Source organism: Corythoichthys intestinalis, chromosome 5 (assembly GCF_030265065.1).
Source record: "Corythoichthys intestinalis isolate RoL2023-P3 chromosome 5, ASM3026506v1, whole genome shotgun sequence".
NCBI classification, from domain to species: domain Eukaryota; kingdom Metazoa; phylum Chordata; class Actinopteri; order Syngnathiformes; family Syngnathidae; genus Corythoichthys; species Corythoichthys intestinalis.
In genome coordinates, this window is record NC_080399.1 from 54,047,594 (window position 1) to 54,070,917 (window position 23,324).

The 23,324-nt window shown below is 36.7% G+C and overlaps 1 protein-coding gene across 2 annotated transcripts in view; it reads right to left on the minus strand.

Annotated features, from left to right (window-relative positions):
• slc12a3 (solute carrier family 12 member 3) overlaps positions 1-23,324 on the minus strand; it is a 40,897-nt gene that overhangs the window by 1,318 nt on the left and 16,255 nt on the right. The window contains exons 12-24 of one of the 2 annotated variants that reach the window (XM_057836342.1): positions 21,341-21,464; positions 20,963-21,064; positions 20,610-20,765; positions 20,429-20,528; positions 15,082-15,193; positions 14,339-14,464; positions 11,264-11,370; positions 11,078-11,160; positions 10,848-10,919; positions 8,933-9,037; positions 8,736-8,847; positions 2,612-2,698; positions 1,975-2,113 (exon numbers count right to left, since the gene is read on the minus strand). In XM_057836342.1, the coding sequence (XP_057692325.1) occupies positions 1,975-2,113; positions 2,612-2,698; positions 8,736-8,847; positions 8,933-9,037; positions 10,848-10,919; positions 11,078-11,160; positions 11,264-11,370; positions 14,339-14,464; positions 15,082-15,193; positions 20,429-20,528; positions 20,610-20,765; positions 20,963-21,064; positions 21,341-21,464 (1,425 nt within the window). Of the gene's footprint in view, positions 1-1,974; positions 2,114-2,611; positions 2,699-8,735; positions 8,848-8,932; positions 9,051-10,847; positions 10,920-11,077; positions 11,161-11,263; positions 11,371-14,338; positions 14,465-15,065; positions 15,194-20,428; positions 20,529-20,609; positions 20,766-20,962; positions 21,065-21,340; positions 21,465-23,324 lie in introns of both variants that reach the window. The other variant, XM_057836343.1, reaches the window with a different exon arrangement.

Genomic DNA, 23,324 nt, shown 5'->3' on the forward strand with positions numbered 1-23,324 from the left:
TGTAGAGCTGCAGTGCATGCTAGGAGGCATGTTGGACGACAACTGTGTTGACAGCAGGTGGCAGAAGAGGTTGACTGTCTCCCCCAAAAGAGCAGTGATTGACAAATAAAGCCTCTTGAAGCAATGAAGCTGTGAAGCTAATTGGTTCAAAGCTTCATGGTGGTTCATTTGGTCTTGTGACAGTCTGATGATGCCGCTGTCAAATAAAGTGTTACCAGTTAATATCTTTTGGTGTAAACATCCCATAATACACTGAGGACAGCTGCGACTTATAGTCCGCTGCGGCTTGTCTATGAACAAATCCCGTTTCCCTAATAGTGCAAAAATTACGGTAGTTAGTTAGGATATAATTTCATTATTAGGCCTTTTCTGCCACTTTTTAAAGATGGGTTTGTGTCCAAAATATGGTCTGCTTTCATTTTAAATTCACTTGCTGTCGTATTTCATATTATCTTTAAGCTGATGCAGAGTGGCCATAGTTTCCATAGTTGCACCTATCTGCATTTTCAGGAGCAGATATAATTAATGTACACAAGGCTCTGGTGAATAAGGCCAAGAGCACTGGATTTTTTTTAAATTCCATATTTGGAACCTTGTTATAGCAAAGGAAATGAAAATGCAATGCAACGAAAATAGAATAAAACTGGAGACAATGATGTGTATATTAACTGTGAGTTTTGCCTGTAGTACTCAGTAATACTTTATGCTAACTATCAGTTGTAACTAGTCAATATATCATTACTAAACTGTTAATAAATGATATATTGTTGATTTGTTAAGTGTTTGATAACAGTTTGCTGTGATGTATGGATATTAAATAAATTCAGCTTGTCCTGTTTATAGCGCAAAAACTTTCCAAAACTCATGGGTTTGTACGATATTGTTGTATTTTGTTGTTCAGCCATGGGATGGCTCAGTATGTGTGTTTCTATACATTAAACAAAATGTTCAACATTTCATCTGTGGTGTGTTTTTGGTAAAGTACAGGCCTGAGTTAGTAACTCAGTTACCTCATTGTAAGAGTAGTTACACAGCAAATTAACTGACGTTACTTTTCATGCTCGACACGTTATTACATTCTACATTCTATAGCATCTTTCACATCAAAGATGTTTATATTAACTGATTGAACAATAAAAACACTATATGCAGTAATTTAGAACATTTGGTACTCATTTGAATCAAATATATTACTCTGTTAAGAAAACACTAATGTAAACTGACCATTAACCAGTGCAAATGTCTGTAGCTATATGTTAGGCCTCCAGCACAATAAGCAGAACACTATCCTTAAATATTCCGTAAAGTAAAAATAATAAATATAATTCAAGTTTGACAATGCTACCTTTAAAATTCCCTGGCCCCTCACCATTATTTTGTCTTGTTGTTATTGCCAGAGCGTGCAGTAAAGTTGGGCATGATCCACCCACCTAGCTAAACATCATCGGGTTTGTGACGGCGTCACCATCCCCTCCCTTCCTTCCACCTCCCGCTCTGCTCTATCCAGGCAGGAAGCTGATGTATGACAAAATCAGACAACTCGTGCTTCATTCAACTAAATTGTAGTAACGCGCCCCTTCACATGCTTACTATTGGTAACAGCATTTTAAAGATGGGAAAAGTAATTCATTAGATTACTCACTACTGAAAAAAAAAAGTTATACTCTAACGCTGTCATTAACAACACAGCTGCCTTATACTATTGTTAAAAAAAAAAATCTGACAATGTAAGCCGTTACTAATTATTTGAGTATTTATTTAACTGAATACTTGTTTACTTGTACTGTACTTGAGTATGTTTTTGAGATGACTACTTTAACTTGAATGATACTGTTTTGAAGTAACAATACTCCCACTTGAGTAAAATTTTTGGCCACATTAACCACCTCTGACCAAAATAAAAATAAATGAATTTTTTAAAAAAAAGTCCTCATCAGACAAGGAAATTATAATGTGTGTGTTTGTGCTCAAGACCTTGGCTCTGTTCCTGTCCAGATCCTGGTCAGTGATCCACCAGGGCTCATCTTGTACTCTTGCTGAGCCGTAATCAGACTCATTTTTGGGGTTTGTATCCACTTTGAAGGAACTCACCATATTCTCAAACTGATGAATACTGTTGGAAACAGTGACATTAAGGACTGATGCAGTAAAAATGTGTATAACATACACAACGGATTTGTAAAACAAAACAAAAAAAATCAACACGCCCGTTTCATGTGAGTTTAACTGTTAAAACTAATCAAAACGGTTCCTTCCAAAACCGCCAAATATAGTCAAAAGTAGCCCAAATATGATCAACCTTCCCTGTGCATTTTTCTCCCGTCCCGAGTGTGAAAAAAGCCCAATCCCGTCAATCTATTAAACATGCTAAGAAGTTGCAGGTCACATTACTGGTTTGAATAGATTTATCTTGGTTTGTTTTCTTTTTATATAAAAAAACCAGGAATTTAAAATGGGTGTGTAGACTTTCAACAACAATTGTATATGAAATTTTCATTTTAATCTCCCAAGTCATTTTTTTCTAATGTAGGAAGGTGTTTTCTTTTTCTGCCCAAAAAATAGTCTTAGCCATCTAAGAGTTTAGTTCTGGTAAATATAGTGACAGGCTTACTTTCCAGGCTGTGGTTTTTGAAAGAGGTCAGGAAGCACCGTCACATCATTGAAACCAAGGCGGAACTTCTTGATTAGTGTCATGACCCTAGAAAGAAAAGGAAAAAAATCTCCATCCTTCCATCCATTTTTATCATTGTTAGGGTTATTAGGGTGTGCCGGAGCCAATCCCTGTATCATATTTTTCGGATGTTATGGCACACTTAAAAATACAAAAAACAAATTGGCATTGCCTACTGCCCATAGTTAGCCAGGATTGGCTCCAGCAACCCCTTGTGAAACTTGTGAGGATAAGCGGCTCGGAAAAATGAATGAATTGGAAGTGCTCTTTATAATCCAGTGCGCTTTATGTATGAATTTTGGTTGTGCTTAATGATTTCAAACTTATTTTATCACAGCATAAATGTATCATACTGCTCCAGTAAAGTGCTCAAGACACACATTCATCATTCATCAAACCCCTTAAATAAAACAATTAATAAACAAAACAACAATTACAATGTGAAAAGAACAAATGCAGTACGTTGATACACTAGTTTAGCCCTAGCAATCAATTTTATGAATAAAAAACTTGTTCATTCATGGTGCGCCTTATAATCAAGTGTCCTTTGTTGTCTAAAAAATACAATACAATATTTTCTTAATGGTTTAGTAGTTTTTGTGCACCCTGCATACAAACTCTCAAGGCAACCAGGGGACGGGTCTTGATAAGTATATGCTTCTCCCATCTGCCCTTGTCTTTTTTCGGTTCTTTCTTTCTTCGGCCTAATCATATTACATTTTGCAACTGTCAATGATACCGATGATGATGATGACAATAAACATTTCATTCATTTATTTAGCTATTGGGGAAAAATGCTTGGATTAGAATAAAAAAACAGAACCAATTGATTACAATAAACTTCTTTTGCATTACTTGTGTGCCCACACATACATTAAAGTCAAATTAATTTTCTAAAACCACGTTTTGATAGATTGTCCTTACTAAGTTATCTACCGTTCAAACATGCAATTCATTAATGCGTACAAAACCTTATACTGTTCATATTTTTTATAGAAAGGGTTAAAACAGGTTTGGTAAGATCCGTAAGCATTCCTGAAATGCTGGACACACTGTGTACACACCTGCTGACTGCTCAAAATCTACCCATAGAATTACTTACATAAGATATGGGAGTATGAGCCCTCGCGTTTGTGTTTGTGATTTTTTTTTTCTTCATAATATGGTCATGTTACACTGCTGCCCAAAGGTATTGGCATTTGGCACCACTGCAGTTCTGTCATATGATGCTCAATATCTCCCAGAAAATGATTGCAATAACAAATGCTTTGGTAGTAATATCTTCATTTATTGTGCTTGCAATGAAAAAACCACAAAAGAGAATGAAAAAAAAAATTGAATCATTATCATTTTACACAAAACTCCCAAAATTGGCCAGACAAAAGTATTGGCACCCTCAGCCTAATACTTGGTAGCACAACCTTTAGATAAAATAACTGCGAGCACCCACTTCCGGGATCCATCAATGAGTTTCTTACAATGCTCTGCTGGAATTTTAGACCATTGTTTTTTAGCCAACTGCTCTAGGTCTCTGAGATTTGAAGGGTGCCTTCTCCAAACTGCCATTTTCAGATCTCTCCACAGGTGTTCTATGGAATTCAGGTCTGGACTCATCACTGGCCACTTTAGAAGTCTCTGGTGCTTTCTCGCAAACCATTTTCTAGTGCTTTTTGAAGTGTGTTTTCGGTCATTGTCCTGCTGGAAGACCCATGACCTCTGTGGGAGACCCAGCTTTCTCACACTGGGCCCTACATTATGCTGCAAAATTTGTTGGTAGTCTTCAGACTTCATAATGCCATGCACACGGTCAAGCAGTCCAGTGCCAGAGGCAAGAAAAGCAACCCAAAAACATCAGGGAACCTTTGACATGTTTAACTGTGGGGCCCGTGTTCTTTTTTTGAAGGCCTTGTTTTTTTCACTGTAGACTCTATCTTGATGCCTTTTCCCAAAAAAACTCTACTTTTGTCTCATCTGACCAGAGAACATTCTTTCAAAATGTTTTTGGCGTTCTCAGGTAAGTTTTGGCAAACTCCAGCCTGGCTTTTTTATGTCACTCGGTCAGAAGTGGGGTCTTCCTGGGTATCATACAATAGAGTCCCTTTTCATTCAGATGCCGACGGATAGTACGGGTTGACACTGTTGTACCCTCGAACTGCAGAACAGCTTGAACTTGTTTGGATGTTAGTCGAAGTTCTTTATCCACCATCTGCACAATCTTTCGTTGAAATCTCTTGTCAATTTTTCTTTTCCGTCCACATCTAGGGAGGTCAGCCACAGTGCCGTGGGCTATACACTTATTGATGACACTGCGCACGGTAGACACAGGAACATTCAGGTCTTCGGAGATGGACTTGTAGCCTTGAGATAACCCATGCTTCTTCACAATTTTGCTTCTCAAGTCCTCAGACAGTTCTTTTGTCTTCTTTCTTTTCTCCATGCTCAATGTGGTACACACAAGGCCACAAACAGAGGTTGAGTCTGTTTTAATCCATTTTAACTGGCTGCAAGTGTGATTTAGTGATTGCCACCACCTGTTATGTGCCACAGGTACAGTGCCTTGCAAAAGTATTCGGCCCCCTTGAATCTTGCAACCTTTCGCCACATTTCAGGCTTCAAACATAAAAGATATGAAATTTAATTTTTTTGTCAAGAATCAACAACAAGTGGGACACAATCGTGAAGTGGAAAAACATTTATTGGATAATTTAAACTTTTTTAACAAATAAAAAACTGAAAAGTGGGGCGTGCAATATTATTCGGCCCCTTTACTTTCAGTGCAGCAAACTCACTCCAGAAGTTCAGTGAGGATCTCTGAATGATCCAGTGTTGTCCTAAATGACCGATGATGATAAATAGAATCCACCTGTGTGTAATCAAGTCTCCGTATAAATGCACCTGCTCTGTGATAGTCTCAGGGTTCTGTTTAAAGTGCAGAGAGCATTATGAAAACCAAGGAACACACCAGGCAGGTCCGAGATACTATTGTGGAGAAGTTTAAAGCCGGATTTGGATACAAAAAGATTTCCCAAGCTTTAAACATCTCAAGGAGCACTGTGCAAGCCATCATATTGAAATGGAAGGAGCATCAGACCACTGCAAATCTACCAAGACCCGGCCGTCCTTCCAAACTTTCTTCTCAAACAAGGAGAAAACTGATCAGAGATGCAGCCAAGAGGCCCATGATCACTCTGGATGAACTGCAGAAATCTACAGCTGAGGTGGGAGAGTCTGTCCATAGAACAACAATCAGTCGTACACTGCACAAATCTGGCCTTTATGGAAGAGTGGCAAGAAGAAAGCCATTTCTCAAAGATATCCATAAAAAGTCTCGTTTAAAGTTTGCCACAAGCCACCTGGGAGACACACCAAACATGTGGAAGAAGGCGCTCTGGTCAGATGAAACCAAAATTGAACTTTTTGGCCACAATGCAAAACGATATGTTTGGCGTAAAAGCAACACAGCTCATCGCCCTGAATACACCATCCCCACTGTCAAACATGCTGGTGGCAGCATCATGTTTTGGGCCTTCTTTTCTTCAGCAGGGACAGGGAAGATGGTTAAAATTGACAGGAAGATGGATGCAGCCAAATACAGGAACATTCTGGAAGAAAACCTGTTGGTCTCTGCACAAGACCTGAGACTGGGACGGAGATTTATCTTCCAACAGGACAATGATCCAAAACATAAAGCCAAATCTACAATGGAATGGTTCAAAAATAAACGTATCCAGGTGTTAGAATGGCCAAGTCAAAGTCCAGACCTGAATCCAACCGAGAATCTGTGGAAAGAGCTGAAGACTGCTGTTCACAAACACTCTCCATCCAACCTCACTGAGCTCGAGCTGTTTTGCAAGGAAGAATGGGCAAGAATGTCAGTCTCTCGGTGTGCAAAACTGATAGAAACATATCCCAAGCGACTTGCAGCTGTAATTGGAGCAAAAGGTGGCGCTACAAAGTATTAACGCAAGGGGGCCAAATAATATTCCACGCCCCACTTTTCAGTTTTTTATTTGTTAAAAAAGTTTAAATTATCCAATAAATTTTGTTCCACTTCACGATTGTGTCCCACTTGTTGTTGATTCTTGACAAAAAATTTAAATTTTATATCTTTATGTTTGAAGCCTGAAATGTGGCGAAAGGTTGCAAGGTTCAAGGGGGCTGAATACTTTTGCAAGGCACTGTAAGTAAGAGGTGCTGTTAATTACACAAATTAGAGAAGCATCACATGATTTTTCAAATGGTGCCAATACTTTTGTACGGCCCATTTTTGGAGTTTTGAGTAAAATGATAATGATTTTTTTTTTTCCCATTCTCTTATGTGTTTTTTCATTGCAAGCAAACGGAATGAAGATATTACTACCAAAGCATTTGTAATTGCAATCATTTTCTGGGAGAAATTGAGCATTATCTGAGCATCCAGTGTATAGGTTTGAGGTCAGAGGTGGGTAGTGATGCGTTATATTTACTGTTAGATTTACTTGAGTAAGTTTTTGGAAAAAAAAAAAAAAAAACTAAGAGTAGTTTTACAAAGACGTACTTGTTACTAGATTTGTGAAGAAGAAACGCTACTCTGACGCCACTGCTTTGGGCTTCACTAATCGTTTCACCTTTATTGTACATATTAGAGTTTACCATTGTTTTTTTTTTTTTTTTTTCTGCTAGCAACACCAACAGTCGCATTACCAGTTTCCCCGATGAGAAGTGGCAAGAATATTCACATGCCTCCATTATACCAATCAAACTCAAGCTTGCCATTCTATGTTCATGTTGACCTGTTCACGTGGTGTCTATAAACCACTGTAAAAAAAAAAAAAAAAAAAATGGAGTATTTGACAGAGTGCTGCCTTCAACATGACTCGAAAGCGCGGCTTTTAACCTCTGTCCTAGTTTTTATTTGGCACCGATTGTCCACGGAAAACCAGAGATATGATCCTTTTAATTTCAAAATAGGAACTATGAAGGAACTATTCTCTAACGAGGAACTATTTTCTCCACTAGAGGGCACTCATGCTCTTTGGAAAAATAATGCCTCAGTTCTGTTGATTTTTTTTCTCTTGCCTGATTTTTTTTTTTTTTTTTTTGTATTTCTTTGGCTTAGAATGGTTATGTAATATGTTATAGTGCGGTATGATAAAAACAGTTAAAATAGATAACTTTGCGCTGAGAAAAAAAATACTATTAAAAAAAAAAAAAATCAAACATTGTAAGCAGTTACTCACAGTGTTACTCAATGAGTTTTTGCTTTTTTTTCCCCCTACCAAATACTGTTTTACTTGTACTTGAGTACATTTTTTGGATGACTACTTTTACTTTACCCACCTCACCTAACAGTACAGTATAATAATAATAACAACAACAGTTCATAAACCATTGTTTCATTAAAAAATAAATAAATAAATAAAAAAAAGGCAGACATTGTAAGCAGTTACTTATTACATGAGATTTGTTTTCACTGTATACCTTTTTACTTGTACTGGGGTAAATTTTTTTCTGATGACTACTTTTACCTGAGTTATATTATTTCAAAGCAACGCTATTCTTGCGTAAATTTTTTGTCTACTCTACCCAAGTACAGTGAACAAACATGAGAGTATCATTATAGTGTTCCCAAAGAATCCGATAATGAAAATTTCATGCTCTTGGATCAGCTGTAATCGACACTGCATGGATAAAGTCAATTTGTGGGAAAAAAGTGGCCGGATAACATGGATTGGGTGAGAAGGAAAAGCAGATAATGGCAAGCATGGAAAGCAGCAAGTCTTTCATATTTGGAGACGAAAAGATCGTGAATGCAACAAAAAATGTCAGGATTCTTGCTGAGGTTGGATCAACAAAATGCCTCATTGAAACAGAGTGGTTCCTTTGGACATTCTTTGGACAACTGAGTAAAGGTTCCCAAATGAAAGGAAGGGCTGTTCTAAACTTAAGAGAAAGATACAGCGATCATGTTGAAACAAGATTGGGTAATTTGAACATTACATTATAAGTGTGATTAACAATGCAAGCAAATGATATTGGCCACAATCACTACTTTAGAAGTTGAATGACTAATTCAAGTAATTACTCTTCTCTCCTCTCATCCTTGTTGAAAGCGTCTCCTCCCACAAACACTCGGACTTTACATTTTGCCCAGCGCTTCCTCCGAGTTAGCAGGTATGGGAGCAGCAGGGTAAGACCTAGTTGGGAATACATTAAAACTTTACTGAGAAATTGTATTTTACAGTAGGGATATGCAGTTTTATACAACATACACCACCAGACCTCCATCATCTGACAGCCAGTATACATCAATTGTCTTTCGCCCTTGTTTTTTCCGGAAAAGTGAAGGCCTACTTAGCAGAGGATCTGGATCAATGGGCACAGGTGCTGTAAATGAAAGGTGGATTTGATAAAATTCCTACATCCAGTATTAATTTAAATAATTAAATTAATTAGTTTTCTTATAAATATGTGTCGTCATAAATACCCATCAAAGCTGTATGGTATAGGAATTTATTGCTTACAATTTGCCCCTGCTCAGCCCAGTGGAATGATATTAACTTGTTCATTTGCATAAGGACGATATATTCTATGACCTGATGGTCGCTCAGGGCCGGGTTCCCGAGAAGAAGCCTTTATCCATGTTTTTTTTAATTTTTTTTTTTTACTACATATAAGGCCCGGGCAGGAGTTCACAATGGACTTTTGTTTGTATTTCTTACGTATTTCACGTTTTATTCATTATTCATATTATTGTTTGTTATGTTATTTCGGATCGTCTTTTCATAAAACGTGCACCTTCCTCGGTCCTATAGACTAAAAGATGCCTGCTGTAGCAGAATTTGGTTCGGAATGTTGTTAAAGTAAATAATTTATTTTTTCCTCTAGAATTAGTATATGTTTACTTCAAGATTCACTGTCTACCACATTGAGTAAACCAGAATAAAAGCCCAGAAGAGACAATACAAAGTACAAGTAGTTAATTCTATATTTATTTAGTATTTCTTTTAAATGTGACTGTAAGATTATTGTTGTCCAGATGTACCTAATGAATTCAGTTGAATATTATTTTTAATTGTTTCAGCCATCTTTAGACAAGAACTTAATGTTTTTTTTGTTGTTGTTGTTGTTGTTATTTTTTGTTTTTGTTTTTTTGCCAGCAACGCCAACAGTCGTGTTACCAGGTTCCCCGATGAGAAGTGGCAACAATATTCGCATGCCTCCATTATACCAATCAAACACAAGTTTGCCATTATATGTTCATGCTGGCTTGTGGTGTCTTTAAACCACTGTAAAAAAAAAAAAAAAAATAGTATTTGACAGAGCGCTGCCTTCAACATGTCTCGAAAGCACGGATTTTAACCTCTCTCCTAGTTTTTATTTGGCACTGATTGTCCACGGAAAACCAGAGATATGATCCTTTTAATTCCATAATAGGAACTATGAAGGAACTATTCACAAACTAGGAACTATTTTCTCCACTAGAGGGGACTCATGCTCTTTGGACGAATGATGCCCCAGATCTGTTGATTTTCTTTCTCTTGCTAGATATTTTTTTTTTGTATTTCTTTGGCTTAATGTGGTTATGTAATATGTTATAGTACAGTATAATAATAACAACAGTTCAAATAGATAACTGCGACGAGAAAATAAATACTATTGTTTTCACACAAAAAAAAGTCAAACATTTTAATTCATTTTCTCCCAGAAACGTATTAATACATTCTATTTTTAAATGCTTCATTGTCCCAAAAACGTATTTATACGTCTTTTGCGTTTCTTTTTTTTTTTTTCAAGAAACATCTATAGCTTGCGATCTATCTGAGAAACAAAAAAACAAGGCTCCAAACCCATTTTAAAGCAATAAAACTGGCCATTGGAGGGCAGTAGCGCATTTTGTAAGACCCGCAACCCGATTCAACAGCAATGAACGGCCGGGCAGCACGGTCAGAGCGCTGGCGGCATGATGCCAGGCGGCGCTCTTTAGACAAGAACTTAATTCGTAAATTATTGCGCGACAACAAGGAATAGGTACTCTAGGAATATATTTTCACATGATCCCGTATCATCATTTCTGTTCATTAATGTTTTCTTCGTTGACATTTTGTAAACAAAATGAATCATCCTAATCAAAGCCAGTATTATAAGAGGACATAGAAATGTATTGTTAAATTCTTATGTAATATTGTGTACATACGTGAAATGTTAATTCCAGTTGTAGTGTAAGTGGTGTTTATGGTTTCAGGTACTCCATCAAAGCAGGGATTTACTGTTTAAAAAACAAACACAAATCTGAAGGTTTTAGAAGCGCTGAATAAGTATGCAGTATAACTTTAACGAATCACTAAAATGTACTATTACCATGTCATTATTTCTTTTTAATTCAATATGACCTTTTTTTTTTTTTTTTTTTACTGAGACTCTCACCGTGTGACTGATATAAATGGGAGACATCCAATCTCTCTCTCATTCTTAGCACACACACGCCATACTGAAAGTCAAATGCATCCCTGGACAAATGGACAAACAAATATTTGGGCAGAAAAAATTTCAAGTCAGAATTTATTGTCTTGTTGTTATGTGTGCTAGTTGATGCAAGTGAATGATACTTACTGCAATATCTCTATGTAACTGTGTGTGGCCTTAGGTGAGTCACTGTGCCAGTCTGTCTTGAAGCCCATCAGCAGGACATTGGGTCGCATCCGACCCAAACCTGCTCCCTAGTGTTCACACAACAACATTACAACTCAAAAATTCAATTTCTGGAGAAATTGCATGGGGATACCTTGCTTTCTCTCCCGTGGCTAGTTTGCTGTTGATTTTCAGTAACTTGATATTAATTTTGAGGTATTGCGATGGTTGAATTTCATTTTCAATTTTTCAGTCTGAGTTTGATTATTCTGGTATATTTTTGGCCTAATATAGCCATCTAATAGGTTATAGTATAATAATAATTCGTAAAGATGACGTTATGCTAAGAAAAAAAATTGCTATCGTTTTAAAAATAAGACATTATAAAGGATTACTCAGTACTTAAGTAGTTTTTTCATCGAATACTTTTTTACTTGTACTTTAGTACAATTTTTGGCTACTTTACCCACCTCTGGTGACGTGATAACTTGTGGTTACGCAGCATGAGTTGTAGTCCTTATGTCTACTTCCATGAAATTTTGTCTACGTTCTGGTCGTCCTGTTGTATCCGTGCCGTGGCTTCTTGGGGTCGTGTTGCGAGACATTTGAATTCGTGTTGTGGCAATTGGGGTTCGTGTTTTTGCCAATTTGCAATCGTGCTTTGACAATTAGTGATTGTGTTGTGGCAGTTTGAATGCCTGTGTTTTACTGTTGCCTTCATCTCGCGAGACACTTGCATTCGCGTTCTGGCAATCAGGGTTCGTGCTTTTGCCAATTAGCAGTCGTGCTTTGGCAGTCGGGTATTCTGTTGTTGCAGTTTGTATCGTTTTTTTGTTTTTTTTCTTCTGCAAAGCATTAGCAATTGGTGTTTGTGTTGCGCCATTTTGCATTTGTGTGTTTTAATTTTTGCAAAGTGTTTGGTTTTGCATTTCACCTGACACTTCTGGGCCACCGTACAACATGAATTGGATGTCTAACGCTATCAGTGGCTCTAAAATATAAACTAAATAATCCCCCCAATTTTTTTTTCTGGCTTTGGTGGGAGTTTTTTTCGGGTTATTGTATGTGTGTTTTTTTTTTTTTTTTTGGCCAATTTTAGGGGGATTATGGTATTTTTTTAATTGTTTTTGCTGTTTTCACTGTTTATATGCCCTTTTGTGCAGTTTTTCGTGTTTTCCATGTATTCAAATTTTTGCTCTTTCGTGGTTTTTCGTGGTTTTCAGGTTTGAATAAACTAGGGCAGGGTTTTTCAACCGGTGTGCCACAGCACACTAGTGTGCCATGATAGATCATCAAGTGTGCTGTGAGAAATTATCCAATATAGCATTTTTTTTTTTTTTTTTTACATCGCCAGGCGGAGTTGCTGTACAAAGGAAGGAAGGTTGTGTTTATGTGTGGATGAGCGAGGCATCGCTCGTGTCGCGTTCAAGAACTGCTCAGATTTCTAGCCATCAGCCACTGTATCCATATGTGACGATGGCTAGAAATCCGAGCAGTTCTTGAACGTGCTCGTGTCGCGTTCAAGAAGCAGCTCTCAAACAGCGCCATGGTGCCAAGCAAGTTTAAACGTCATCGCCTAAAGAAACACCCCTCGCTTCGCTGTCGATGGACTATTTTGTTCGCCTTCGTGACAACTTTCTTGAGAAAAACTACAAAGGCAAATAAAAAAGTCATCAAAGCCAGTCTCCTTGTTGCTGAACTTGTTGCTAAATCCAAAAAGTCCCAAAATGAGGCAGAGACATTAATACTACCTGCCTGCAAAGCCATTGTCAGCGAGATGCTCAGCCCTGATGCGGTTAAAGACATTGCTAAAGTCCTCCTGTCTGATAATTCTGAGCTTTTCAAGCCTAACTTCTGTATAAAAAAAATAAAAACAGACTGACTGAAAGCTGTTGAAGAAGATTCCTGCAAGGATATCGGCTTTGTGTTGATCTAAAAAGGCTCGGGTTTCACACTGAGTAAGTATATTGTAGATTTTAGGAAATTATTTTATAATTAAATTAGGGCTGTCAAAATTATCGCGTTAACGGGTGGTAATTAATTTTTTTAATTAATCACGTTTAAATATTTGACGCAATTAAAGCACATGCCCCGCTCAAACAGATTAAAATGACAGCAGAGTGTAATGTCCGCTTGTTACTTGTTTTTTGGTGTTTGGCGCCCTCCGCTGGCGCTTGGGTCCAACTGATTTTATGGCTTACAGCACCATGAGTGAGCATGGTGTAATTGACATCAACAATGGCGTGCTATTAGTTTATTTTTTGATTGAAAATTTTACAAATTTTAATAAAACGAAAACATTAAGAGGGGTTTTATATAAAATTTCTATAACTCATACTAACATTTATCTTTTAAGAACTACAAGTCTTTCTATCCATGGATCGCTTTAAGAGAATGTTAATAATGTTAATGCCATCTTGTTGATTTATTGTTATAATAAACTAAAACAGTACTTATGTACCGTATGTTGAATGTATACAGTACATCCGTCTTGTGTCTTATCTTTCCATTCCAACAATAATTTACAGAAAAATATGGCATATTTTATAGATGGTTTGAACTGCGATTAATTACGATTAATACAATTTTAAGCTGTAATGAACTCGATTAAAAATTTTATTCGTTTGACAGCCCTACATTAAATATACTGTACAGAAAGTAATTTTGGAATATATTTGGTTTGTGGTGTGCCGCGAGATTTTTTCCAATGTAAAAACGTGTTGTGACTCAAAAAAGGTTGAAAAACACTGAATTAGGGCTTTCTTATTGAAAATCCCCAGTTTTTGCAACAACGATAAATCGAAAGAGCATCGTGTAAAGTTTTGGAACATTTCAAAGTTGGAATGGTGAGAATCAGTCAAAGTGCATGGGCTATGGTGTGCCGGAGAAGTGGACAGGAATAAAAGGAATATTATATGCAGGGATGCTTTGGAAAGCAGTGAGTTATAAATAAAATGTAGAGCAAAGCAACCAATAGAGTGGGTTAGAAAGCAAAGTGGCCACTTGATAAGCTGGTAAATGGGCAAATAATGCTGGACAAAGTTGCATCAATCAGACCTGTAACAGCATGTTCACCCCTGATCGGAGGTCTTCAGCCATCACATTTTTGTAAAAGGACTTAACCTTTCTTTGATGCAACCACAAATTGTGACTTTCACTTTGAACTCGTGGAGCAAGATCAGGCTGAAAAGAGTGTGGGAAAGAAAAAAAAAGATGTAATTGACAAACATGTCAAGACAACTGGAACAATAATCCATCCACAACTTTCATCTTCTCTAAGGTGAGCAAAGGCCTACCCCAGTTGACTGTGGGAGAAATGACTTTTAATTTAAAGGAGCAACATGTAATATTGGTGGCTAAAATGGCACTGCAAACCGTAGCTTTGCAATAGAGAATCAAGCTGCGTTATCATACGAATGCTGCATTTCAATCACAAACTAGAGAAAGAAATTTCTGGAGAAATTGCCTGGGCAACTTTGCTTTGGTGGTTGGTACACTTGTAGTTCAAGCACACCCAAGTACACATACAGTACTTGTAGTACAAGTACATGTATTTGTAGTACAAGTCCACGCAAATACGTGTACTTGAAGTATTAGTACACGTGCTTGTAGTAAAAGCATGATTAGCCACAGAAAACTCAAGAAAACAGGGCGAACATGCAAACTTCACTCAGTAAAGTTGGAGACAGGATAAAAACCCAAAATCTAAAAATTGTTTGGTGGATTTTGTAATATATTCAAACTTGGTCAGATAAAAACTACAAACAAAGGTATATTGTTTTGCATGGTGTTTCACTTACAGTAACTACATGGCCACACATCATGAGACTAAGATTCTTTGTCAAACAGCTGACAAGATCCACTAGGGCTGGCCGACTGCTGGGAGGTCCTGTCAGCACCAAACATTGTGGTCTGTAATAGAAACAAGCTCTGTCATGTTAACCATAGATAAAGGGTGAAGTCGCGTGTACTGTATGTGGTCGTATACTGTAGATATATAAAATCGCTTGAAATTCAAATTCCTATAATTTTCCTATGAGAAAATGAGAACCGCTTTCTTTGGCTGCAAAATTCTGTGAATTAAAAGTAATTCAAATATGTGAAGTTAAGGAGTAAAGTTTAACCAGTAAAATATGGATTAGCCACTATATAAGAAATAAGTCTTTATAATGTAACATGACATAATGTACCTAATTCTACAAGCTCAATTCCAATGATTGTTTGAAACATGCATTAAAAAAAAAAAAAAAATACAATTATTCACAAATCTGCTTTAACCCATTCAGGTGGGCCAAAAGTACATCTACACTTAATTATATATATATATTTAATTTATATTTTATTGCATTTATATCTAAAAAGACAAATATACTGTATAATGAAACAGTTTAGCCTAGAGAGGAATTGTTGATGCTTTATTTATTGAATTCTGTTCCATTCTTGTGTGATGTAAAACTTTAGTAGATCTCTGTTGTCTTATTTTGCGCTTCATAATGTGAGAAAAATCTGTATTGCGGACAGGCCAGTCTGGTACTCGCATTCTTTTACTATGAACGTTGTTGTAACTATGGTGGCCATTTCCACAACACCAACGAGGTGGACACTTGTGGAATTAAATGAGGAAGAAAAATCACAACATCCCACTCAAGTGGACACCACAACAATACAATTTTCTACATGATAACAATGGTATCACTTAGACTTCATAATGATATTGACGGGACACGGGGCGCAGGGCCGATTAATAGGTGGCCTGCATTGTTGGCGTGGCCGTCATAGTTGACCGAGTGGAATCACAGACAAAGAACTTTTTTCGTTGAAAATTCTTGTGAATAAATGCCTAAATCCCTGAATTCTTTCTAGATATGGACATAAAACAGTCTCGATTCTTGGTTAAAAGAAAAAAAAAAAAAAACGTGCAGTTAGCATTTATTTTCCGTAAATATGTCGAAGTACGATGCTAGTCTGTCAGTCAATGTGGCGGCCGCCATATGTAATCAGAGCTTTTTGCATTGAAAATTCTTGTGAATAAATGCTTGAATCCCTGAATTCTTTATAGATATGGAGGTAAAACAGTCTTGATTCCTGGTTAAAAGCCAAAAAACTGTGCAGGAAGCATTTATTTTACGTAAATATTGCGAACTATGAGGCTAGTCAGTAAGGAAATTAGCGTCTGCCATATGTAAACAAAGGAATTTTTTCGTTGAAAATTCTTGTGAATAAATGCTTGAATCCCTGACTTCTTTATAGATATGTACGTAAAAGAGTCTCAAAAAATTGGTTAAAACAAAAAAACCGTGCAGATAGCATTTATTTATATTACAAAGTATAATGCCAATGCTGTAGCGACTAATTCCGCCCATTGATTTTTTTTTTCACGTTTCCAAATGCATGCATGGTACGAAAAATATAATATTTACCTTGAATCCTCAAACAAATCTCTCCTGAGACACTTCTTCCTGTTTGTGTGCGGTACAGCTTTCATACTTTTTCAACATAAATCCGACATGGATTGCTGCATGTGTCGCTTCGACTGACTACAAATAACTGAAGCGGAATGTGGGATGGCCCCCTAATTTAAGGCGTGGCGCACTCAAGGTCAAATCGGGCCCATCAATATCATTATGAAGTCTATGGGTATTATAATACAGTGATTTGTGAATTCTGTTCACCAAAAGACAATTTTTCTATCAAATACAGTATCATGTTGGGCATCGAGCATCGATGGGATGCGGAACTAACACTCCGGTTCTCCCGGAACCTTTCAATTTTTTTTTTTTTTTCGATGTCTTGACCGTCAGAAAAAAATAGCTGCCGAACATTACGAAGAGGAAGCGACATGCGGTGTGTGTTTATGCATTGCAACTTGATTTCAGTTGTAGTTACCATGCGGCGGCGCTCAAAAGAGAGGTCATGTTTCGGCAACTACTGTACTTCCGCCCTCATCAGAGAGGACTCTCATATGTGAGAGAGGACTTTCTGATGAAGGCAGAAGTAGTCGCTGAAACATGTCAGGCAGGGGTGAAAGTGGCTAGAATTTCTTGCTGGAACTCCCCGACGTGAAGGTCGCCACGGAGCCAGAAATTTTATTTATTTATTTATTTTTCTTTCTTTCTTTTTTTTTTGGGGGGGGGGGGGTCGACACATACAAAAACTGATTTTCATTCAAAATTGTATTTTTTTCAATGATTTGCAAAATAAAATTTAACAAAAACAGCAATAACCCCAACCTCCATCTCCTAATTTTTATTTTCCCTCATTTCCTCACATAGTAAATGCCAAATCTCAATTTTAACTACTTAAGAACATAGGACGTATATTAAAATTGAAGTTAATGTAAACATTTACTTTTTTTTTTAAATAATAATGATATAAGTAACATACATTCAGAAAAATAAGTACAAAATTACTTATATAATGCAGAGTGAAATGAAATATACTGGACTGTCTCAGAAAATTAGAATACACAATATTCTAATTTTCTGAGACAGTCCTGTATATTGTTCTATGTAAAGGACGTCAGCCAAGGTCGGCCCCCCACATTTTTACCACGCCAAATCTGGTCCCCTTTGCAAAAAGTTTGGACACCCCTGCTTTAAATGGTGGATTAATGTACAGGACTGTCTCAGAAAATTAGAATATTGTGTATTCTAATTTTCTGAGACAGTCCAGTACTAGTATTTTGAATATCGCGCAAACATTGACTTTTTTAAATCAGAAGGAAATGGATAAGTAGCCTAACATAAATGAACAAATATAAGTCCAAAGTTCACATTAACAGCTAAGATGTTCTGAACCTCCCCATCAGAGCAAATAAAACTAAATATGATAAATAAGCCTCCTCAACTCTTTCATTGCTCTTAAAGATTTGATCCATTTTTATGTTGCATTGCTCTTTTTTTGTCAGATCAATTCAACCTTTTTTTTTTTTTTTTTTTTTTTGCTGTTCCAGAAAACATGCACATTTGAACCAATCAGAGCTAACTATCTCTGCTGATCACATGTCAGTATGTCAGCCAATTGAAAGGATAAATGAGTCCAGGAGTTTTGCTTTGCTGTGTGCATTCGCACATTGACAAGACCGTCCGTGGAATAAAATAAAAAATAAATACTGGTGGAAACGGATTACGCTTCACAAGCACTTTATTATGCTTGCTGCTAACACTTGTGTATGTAAATCTGATTTCGGTAGATTGTTTTCTTCTTGGAAATTAAATGCATGTGTGATTTTTTTTTTTTTTTTACACAGCATTTTGACAGTTGCCGTCATATTTTCGGAATCAAGGCACCGTGTCTGTGATAAAAGAAAAATTCAACTAATCTATAAGTGTAGACAAAATGAATTATTACAACTAAAAACTGATTCTGATTTTATACTGTACCCGCTGCTAATCTGGGCTGTTTTTGTTTGTTTGTTTGTTTGTTTGTTTGATATTCTGCACTAGATTAGGTGGTTAAGACACTCTAAAACATTGGCAAAAGAATATGTATGAATGTTTTCTCCGTGAGCTTTTGAAAAATAAAAAAATTTGTGAAAGTGCACTCCTGTGGAAAGAAACTTCATCATATCACCATTTAAGTTCAAAGACTGATATTTATAGGGCGGAAAACAGACAAGACTGAAAAATCAGTTTCTTCTCTTGCACCCGTCTTTAAAATAAACTGCTGAATTTTAAGCCAAAAGAACTGTTGTGTTTGATCGAACACTATGTCTATATGCTGCCATAGCAGATTCATGGTACATTAAGCCCCCAAACTATTTTTAATTTGTCCGTTTTACCCCTGTTTACAGACACCACGTAACCGCGTTTGTTTCAACCCAGCCATAAAAAGGTAAGTAATTATATTTATTATTCAAAATGTCTCTTATTTTTAGCTTAGAATCATTAATTGATGTCTTATACTGTATATCCTTTAAAAAAAAAAAAAAAAAAACAACTTTAAAAAAATTATTCACGCGCATATTTTAAACTTTTAAACAAATTATGTCACAATGAAAAAAATGGCGTATGTAAAAATGTCACGGATATCGACCTCATAACTATTGCTTAATTGCATTTTTTTGTTTCAATCACAATTTCCCCAATATTGTCGATGATGAATAATTGATCCAAACAAAAAAAATTGAAAAAAAATGTTAAAAACGGTAAATATATGAAAATGAAAATTTCGATTACTCCTTGATGTGTGCGATTTCTGAATCGCGACCCTTGTTATATTACCACGTTTCACCCATAAAATCCCCCCAAAATCCAGCTGTGGCCATTCACATCTGTGTCTTGACACTCCATGATAAATGCTATATTGAGTTTTTGCATCAAAACGAGATAAGTAAGCGATAGTATCTCGTTAAAATCATGGCTTCTTTAATTCTCGCGTGCTCTCACCTCCAGTTAGGGTTTTGCTGTTTAAAAAATATTTCTTCTTTAAAAATGCCCTCCCGTTCAAAATTTTTCTTCCTCCAGAAAATTGACATTTTAACCTTTCCAATGATGTATCAAACGTGCATATCAGACAATTTGGAAATTTGGACAAATTGGAGGTCTCAGAGCGGAACTTCAAGTCACCTAAGTGTTTTCCGCCATATACAAGTTAAAAATAGCTCTGTGAGAAATTCATAGTTAAGTTAATTGAAAGTTCATATAGTTAAAAAAAATAACCGCGAAGTTAAGAAATTAATATAAACTATGCAAATTTTTTTTTTAGTCTGCCTATTAAAAGAATCGAATCGAGAATCGTTTGGAACCGGAATCGAAACATGGAATCGCAATCGGAACCGTTCAAATTATCATGATGTAAGCCTCAGCCACTATCCAGCAGCATCTCACTGGTGCCCCTATTCCAGCATTTTTTTAAATGAAACATGCTGTAGGCATCAAAATCAAAATGAGAGAATATTTGAAAAAACACTAACATTCGTCAGTTTGATCATTAAATATTTTGTCCTTGTTGTGTGTCCAGTTGAACACGTTATAAAAGTTTTACAGATCAATGCATTCTGATTTTACTGTATTTACGTGACACACATACAAAAAAAAAAATACAAAAAAAAATCATTGAGACATTGGATAGCATCTATTGTTAAGCTTTTCCATAACAATAAATGATTGATTCAGGCAACAGTAGGGATGGCATTAAGACACTGACCTGTAGTTTTTCACATGGTCTTCTACTTGGTTTAGGCCTATACACTGATTCAGTGCAATGTTGTAGGAGCTGGCTTGCACTGATGAGCCCCAGTTCACAGCTAGGCACAAAAAGTAGAAAAGTTTGCACGTGAGCTACCGACAGCTTGTGTGCTAAGAATTGAAGTGTGTTGTGTCCTTACTGGGCTTTTTGTAGAGTGTGTATCCCAATAGGAGCAAGACAACACCAAAAGCAATGAGAGCTGCCCACCAAGTCAACAAGAACATGATAACTAGACAACACATAGCGCACAGCAAAGACAGCCATTTATTGTAGAACCTGAAGGATGGACGCCAACCTGTGAAACAAAACAAAAAAATAAAAAAACTTCTAACACGGTTCTCAATGATTAAGCAGTTTTTTTTCTCCATTTTAAAAGTAGATTATCATCCCTTAAAAGTTGTTATTGTTTTGTTCCGTGTTTATAACGGTTGTCTCACCCTTCACCAATCAGTCAATTTCGAGAAATTCTTTGTCTTGGTCCTCTTAACCTACCAGGTGAGTTGGTGATTGAGGCGTGGAAGCAGCTAAAGTTGATCAAACAGTAAGAGCAGAGAAAGAAGTTGGAGATAATCGGAGCTATCGTGTTCAACTCGGCTGCAGAGACAGAAACAAAAAGGCATTAGCAGAAAAGTCTTTTCTGTTTTTTTCATTTTAAAAACCAAATTATACTGATAATTAAAAGTTCACAGGCTTTATTTGTACCATTTTTCCCCCAGCTTTTTTTTAAAGAAATGATCTTGCTTGTCATTTTAAATATATGTGTAATGTTTCAATTTATATGAAACGTGTACATTTTCTTATAACTACAACATGCTGCATAAGTGAACCAATCCCATGTTCTATGTTCATAAATATCAATACATTTCTCACCAATGAGAATGAAACAGACAGCAATAATGTATGCCAAGAGATAGCTTCGCAGTGCTTCATTATTTTTGCCATATCCTTTGCCAAAGAAGCCAATGAGAGGGTAGAGCTTGTCCTTGCAAAGACACTACAGAAAGGAGACAGACTAAGATAAACAATGTAAATGCACACCAATATGCACACACAAAAGGATCTACAATCCGTGACAAAAGTCTTGTCGCTTATCCATTTTGTAGAAACAATTGCTAATAACTTGACTTTTAATTATTCAATTGGTTTCAGAAATGGCTCATATGAAAGCTAAGACCCTTCCAAATGATGTTGAATGTACAAAAATATATTTGTTTCACTGAAAAAGATTTAATTTAATGAAGACATAAAGGTCAAATTTTGGAAAAAACAAAGTTTTGTCGCCTACAGAAAGTAGTGTGAAAATCAAACAAAAAATGTACTTCAAATTCAAAAATATGTTACATAACAGAAGCGTGTGAGATCCAAATTTAATATTTTGCATGACTTCCATGGACTTGAAGGACTGCATACATCCGGTTCGGCAAGGATTCATACAATTGTTATTAATTGTAATTATTGACGAAGTCATCAGGAACATCAAAGAAAGCAGTCTTGCATGCCTCGCAGAGATCATCAACATTCTTGGGTTTCGCCTTCCATGCTTCCTCTTTCATCCTACCCCAGACATGCTCAATGATGTTCATGTCTGGTGACTGGGCTGGCCAGTCCTGGAGGATCTTGATCTTCTTTGCCTTGAGGAACTTTAAGGTAGAGATTGAAGTATGCAATGGATCCTGCTGCAGCATTTGTCCCTTTTTATGGTTAGTAATGTAAGAGGCAGCTAAGATTTGTTGATATTTCAGACTATTTATGTTGCCTTCCACCTTGCAGATCTCTCAGGGTGCAAACAATTAAAAAACCGTGTGGCATTTGCCAAGGCCCACAGCCAGTCAAAAGGATGGACGCTGGAAAAGTGGCAAAAGGTGGATTTTTCAGATGAATCTTCCATTTAATTACACACCAGTCGCCGCAAATATTGCATGAGACCTACTGGAGCCCGCATGGATCCGAGATTCACTCAGGAAACAGGGAAGTTTAGTGGTGGCAAAATCATGGTCTGGGGCTACATCCAGTTTGGGGGTGTGCGAGAGATATTTAATATTTTGTGGACTGATGAAACCAAAGTTGAATTGTTTGGGAGGAACACACAACGTCATGTGTGGAAGGAAAATGGCACAGCTCACCAATATCAACACCTCATCCCCACCGTGAAGTATGGTGGAGGGAGCATCATGATTTGGGGCTGTTTCGCTGTCTCAGGACCTGGACAATTTGCAATCATTAATTGAAGAATGAATTCAAAGGTTTATCAGGATGTTTTGCAGGAAAACCTGAGGCCATTTGTCAGACAGTTGAAGCTAAAAAGAGGATGAATGCTGCAACAAGACATGGATCCATAACACAGAAATAAATCAACTTCAGAATGGTGTATGAATGGTTTCAGAAGAACAAAATATACATTCTGGAGTGGCCAAGTCAAAGTCCAGACTTGAACCTCAATGAGATGCTGTGGCATGACCTAAAGACCGCAATTCATGCCAAACACCTCAGGAATCTGACTGAACTACAGCAGAATGGTCCAAGATTAGTCATGATTGATATGCCAGACTGATCTGCAGCTATAGGAAGCATCTTGTTGAAGTTATTGCTGCCAATCCCCTTTGGGCACAAAATATTAAATGTGAGGGTTCACTTATTTTTTGCCCTTTTGTTATTGGCAGCATACTATCCTCATTAAAATATAAAACCTTTAAATGTTTGTATGGATTTAGTTAAAGCAGACAATGTTTTTTCATCTGTGTGATTTTGACAAAGATCAGATCACATTTGATGGTGATTTTATGTAGAAATGTGACAAATTCCAAAAGGTTCAAATACTTTTTCATACCAATGTACTTACATGTGCTTGTACTTC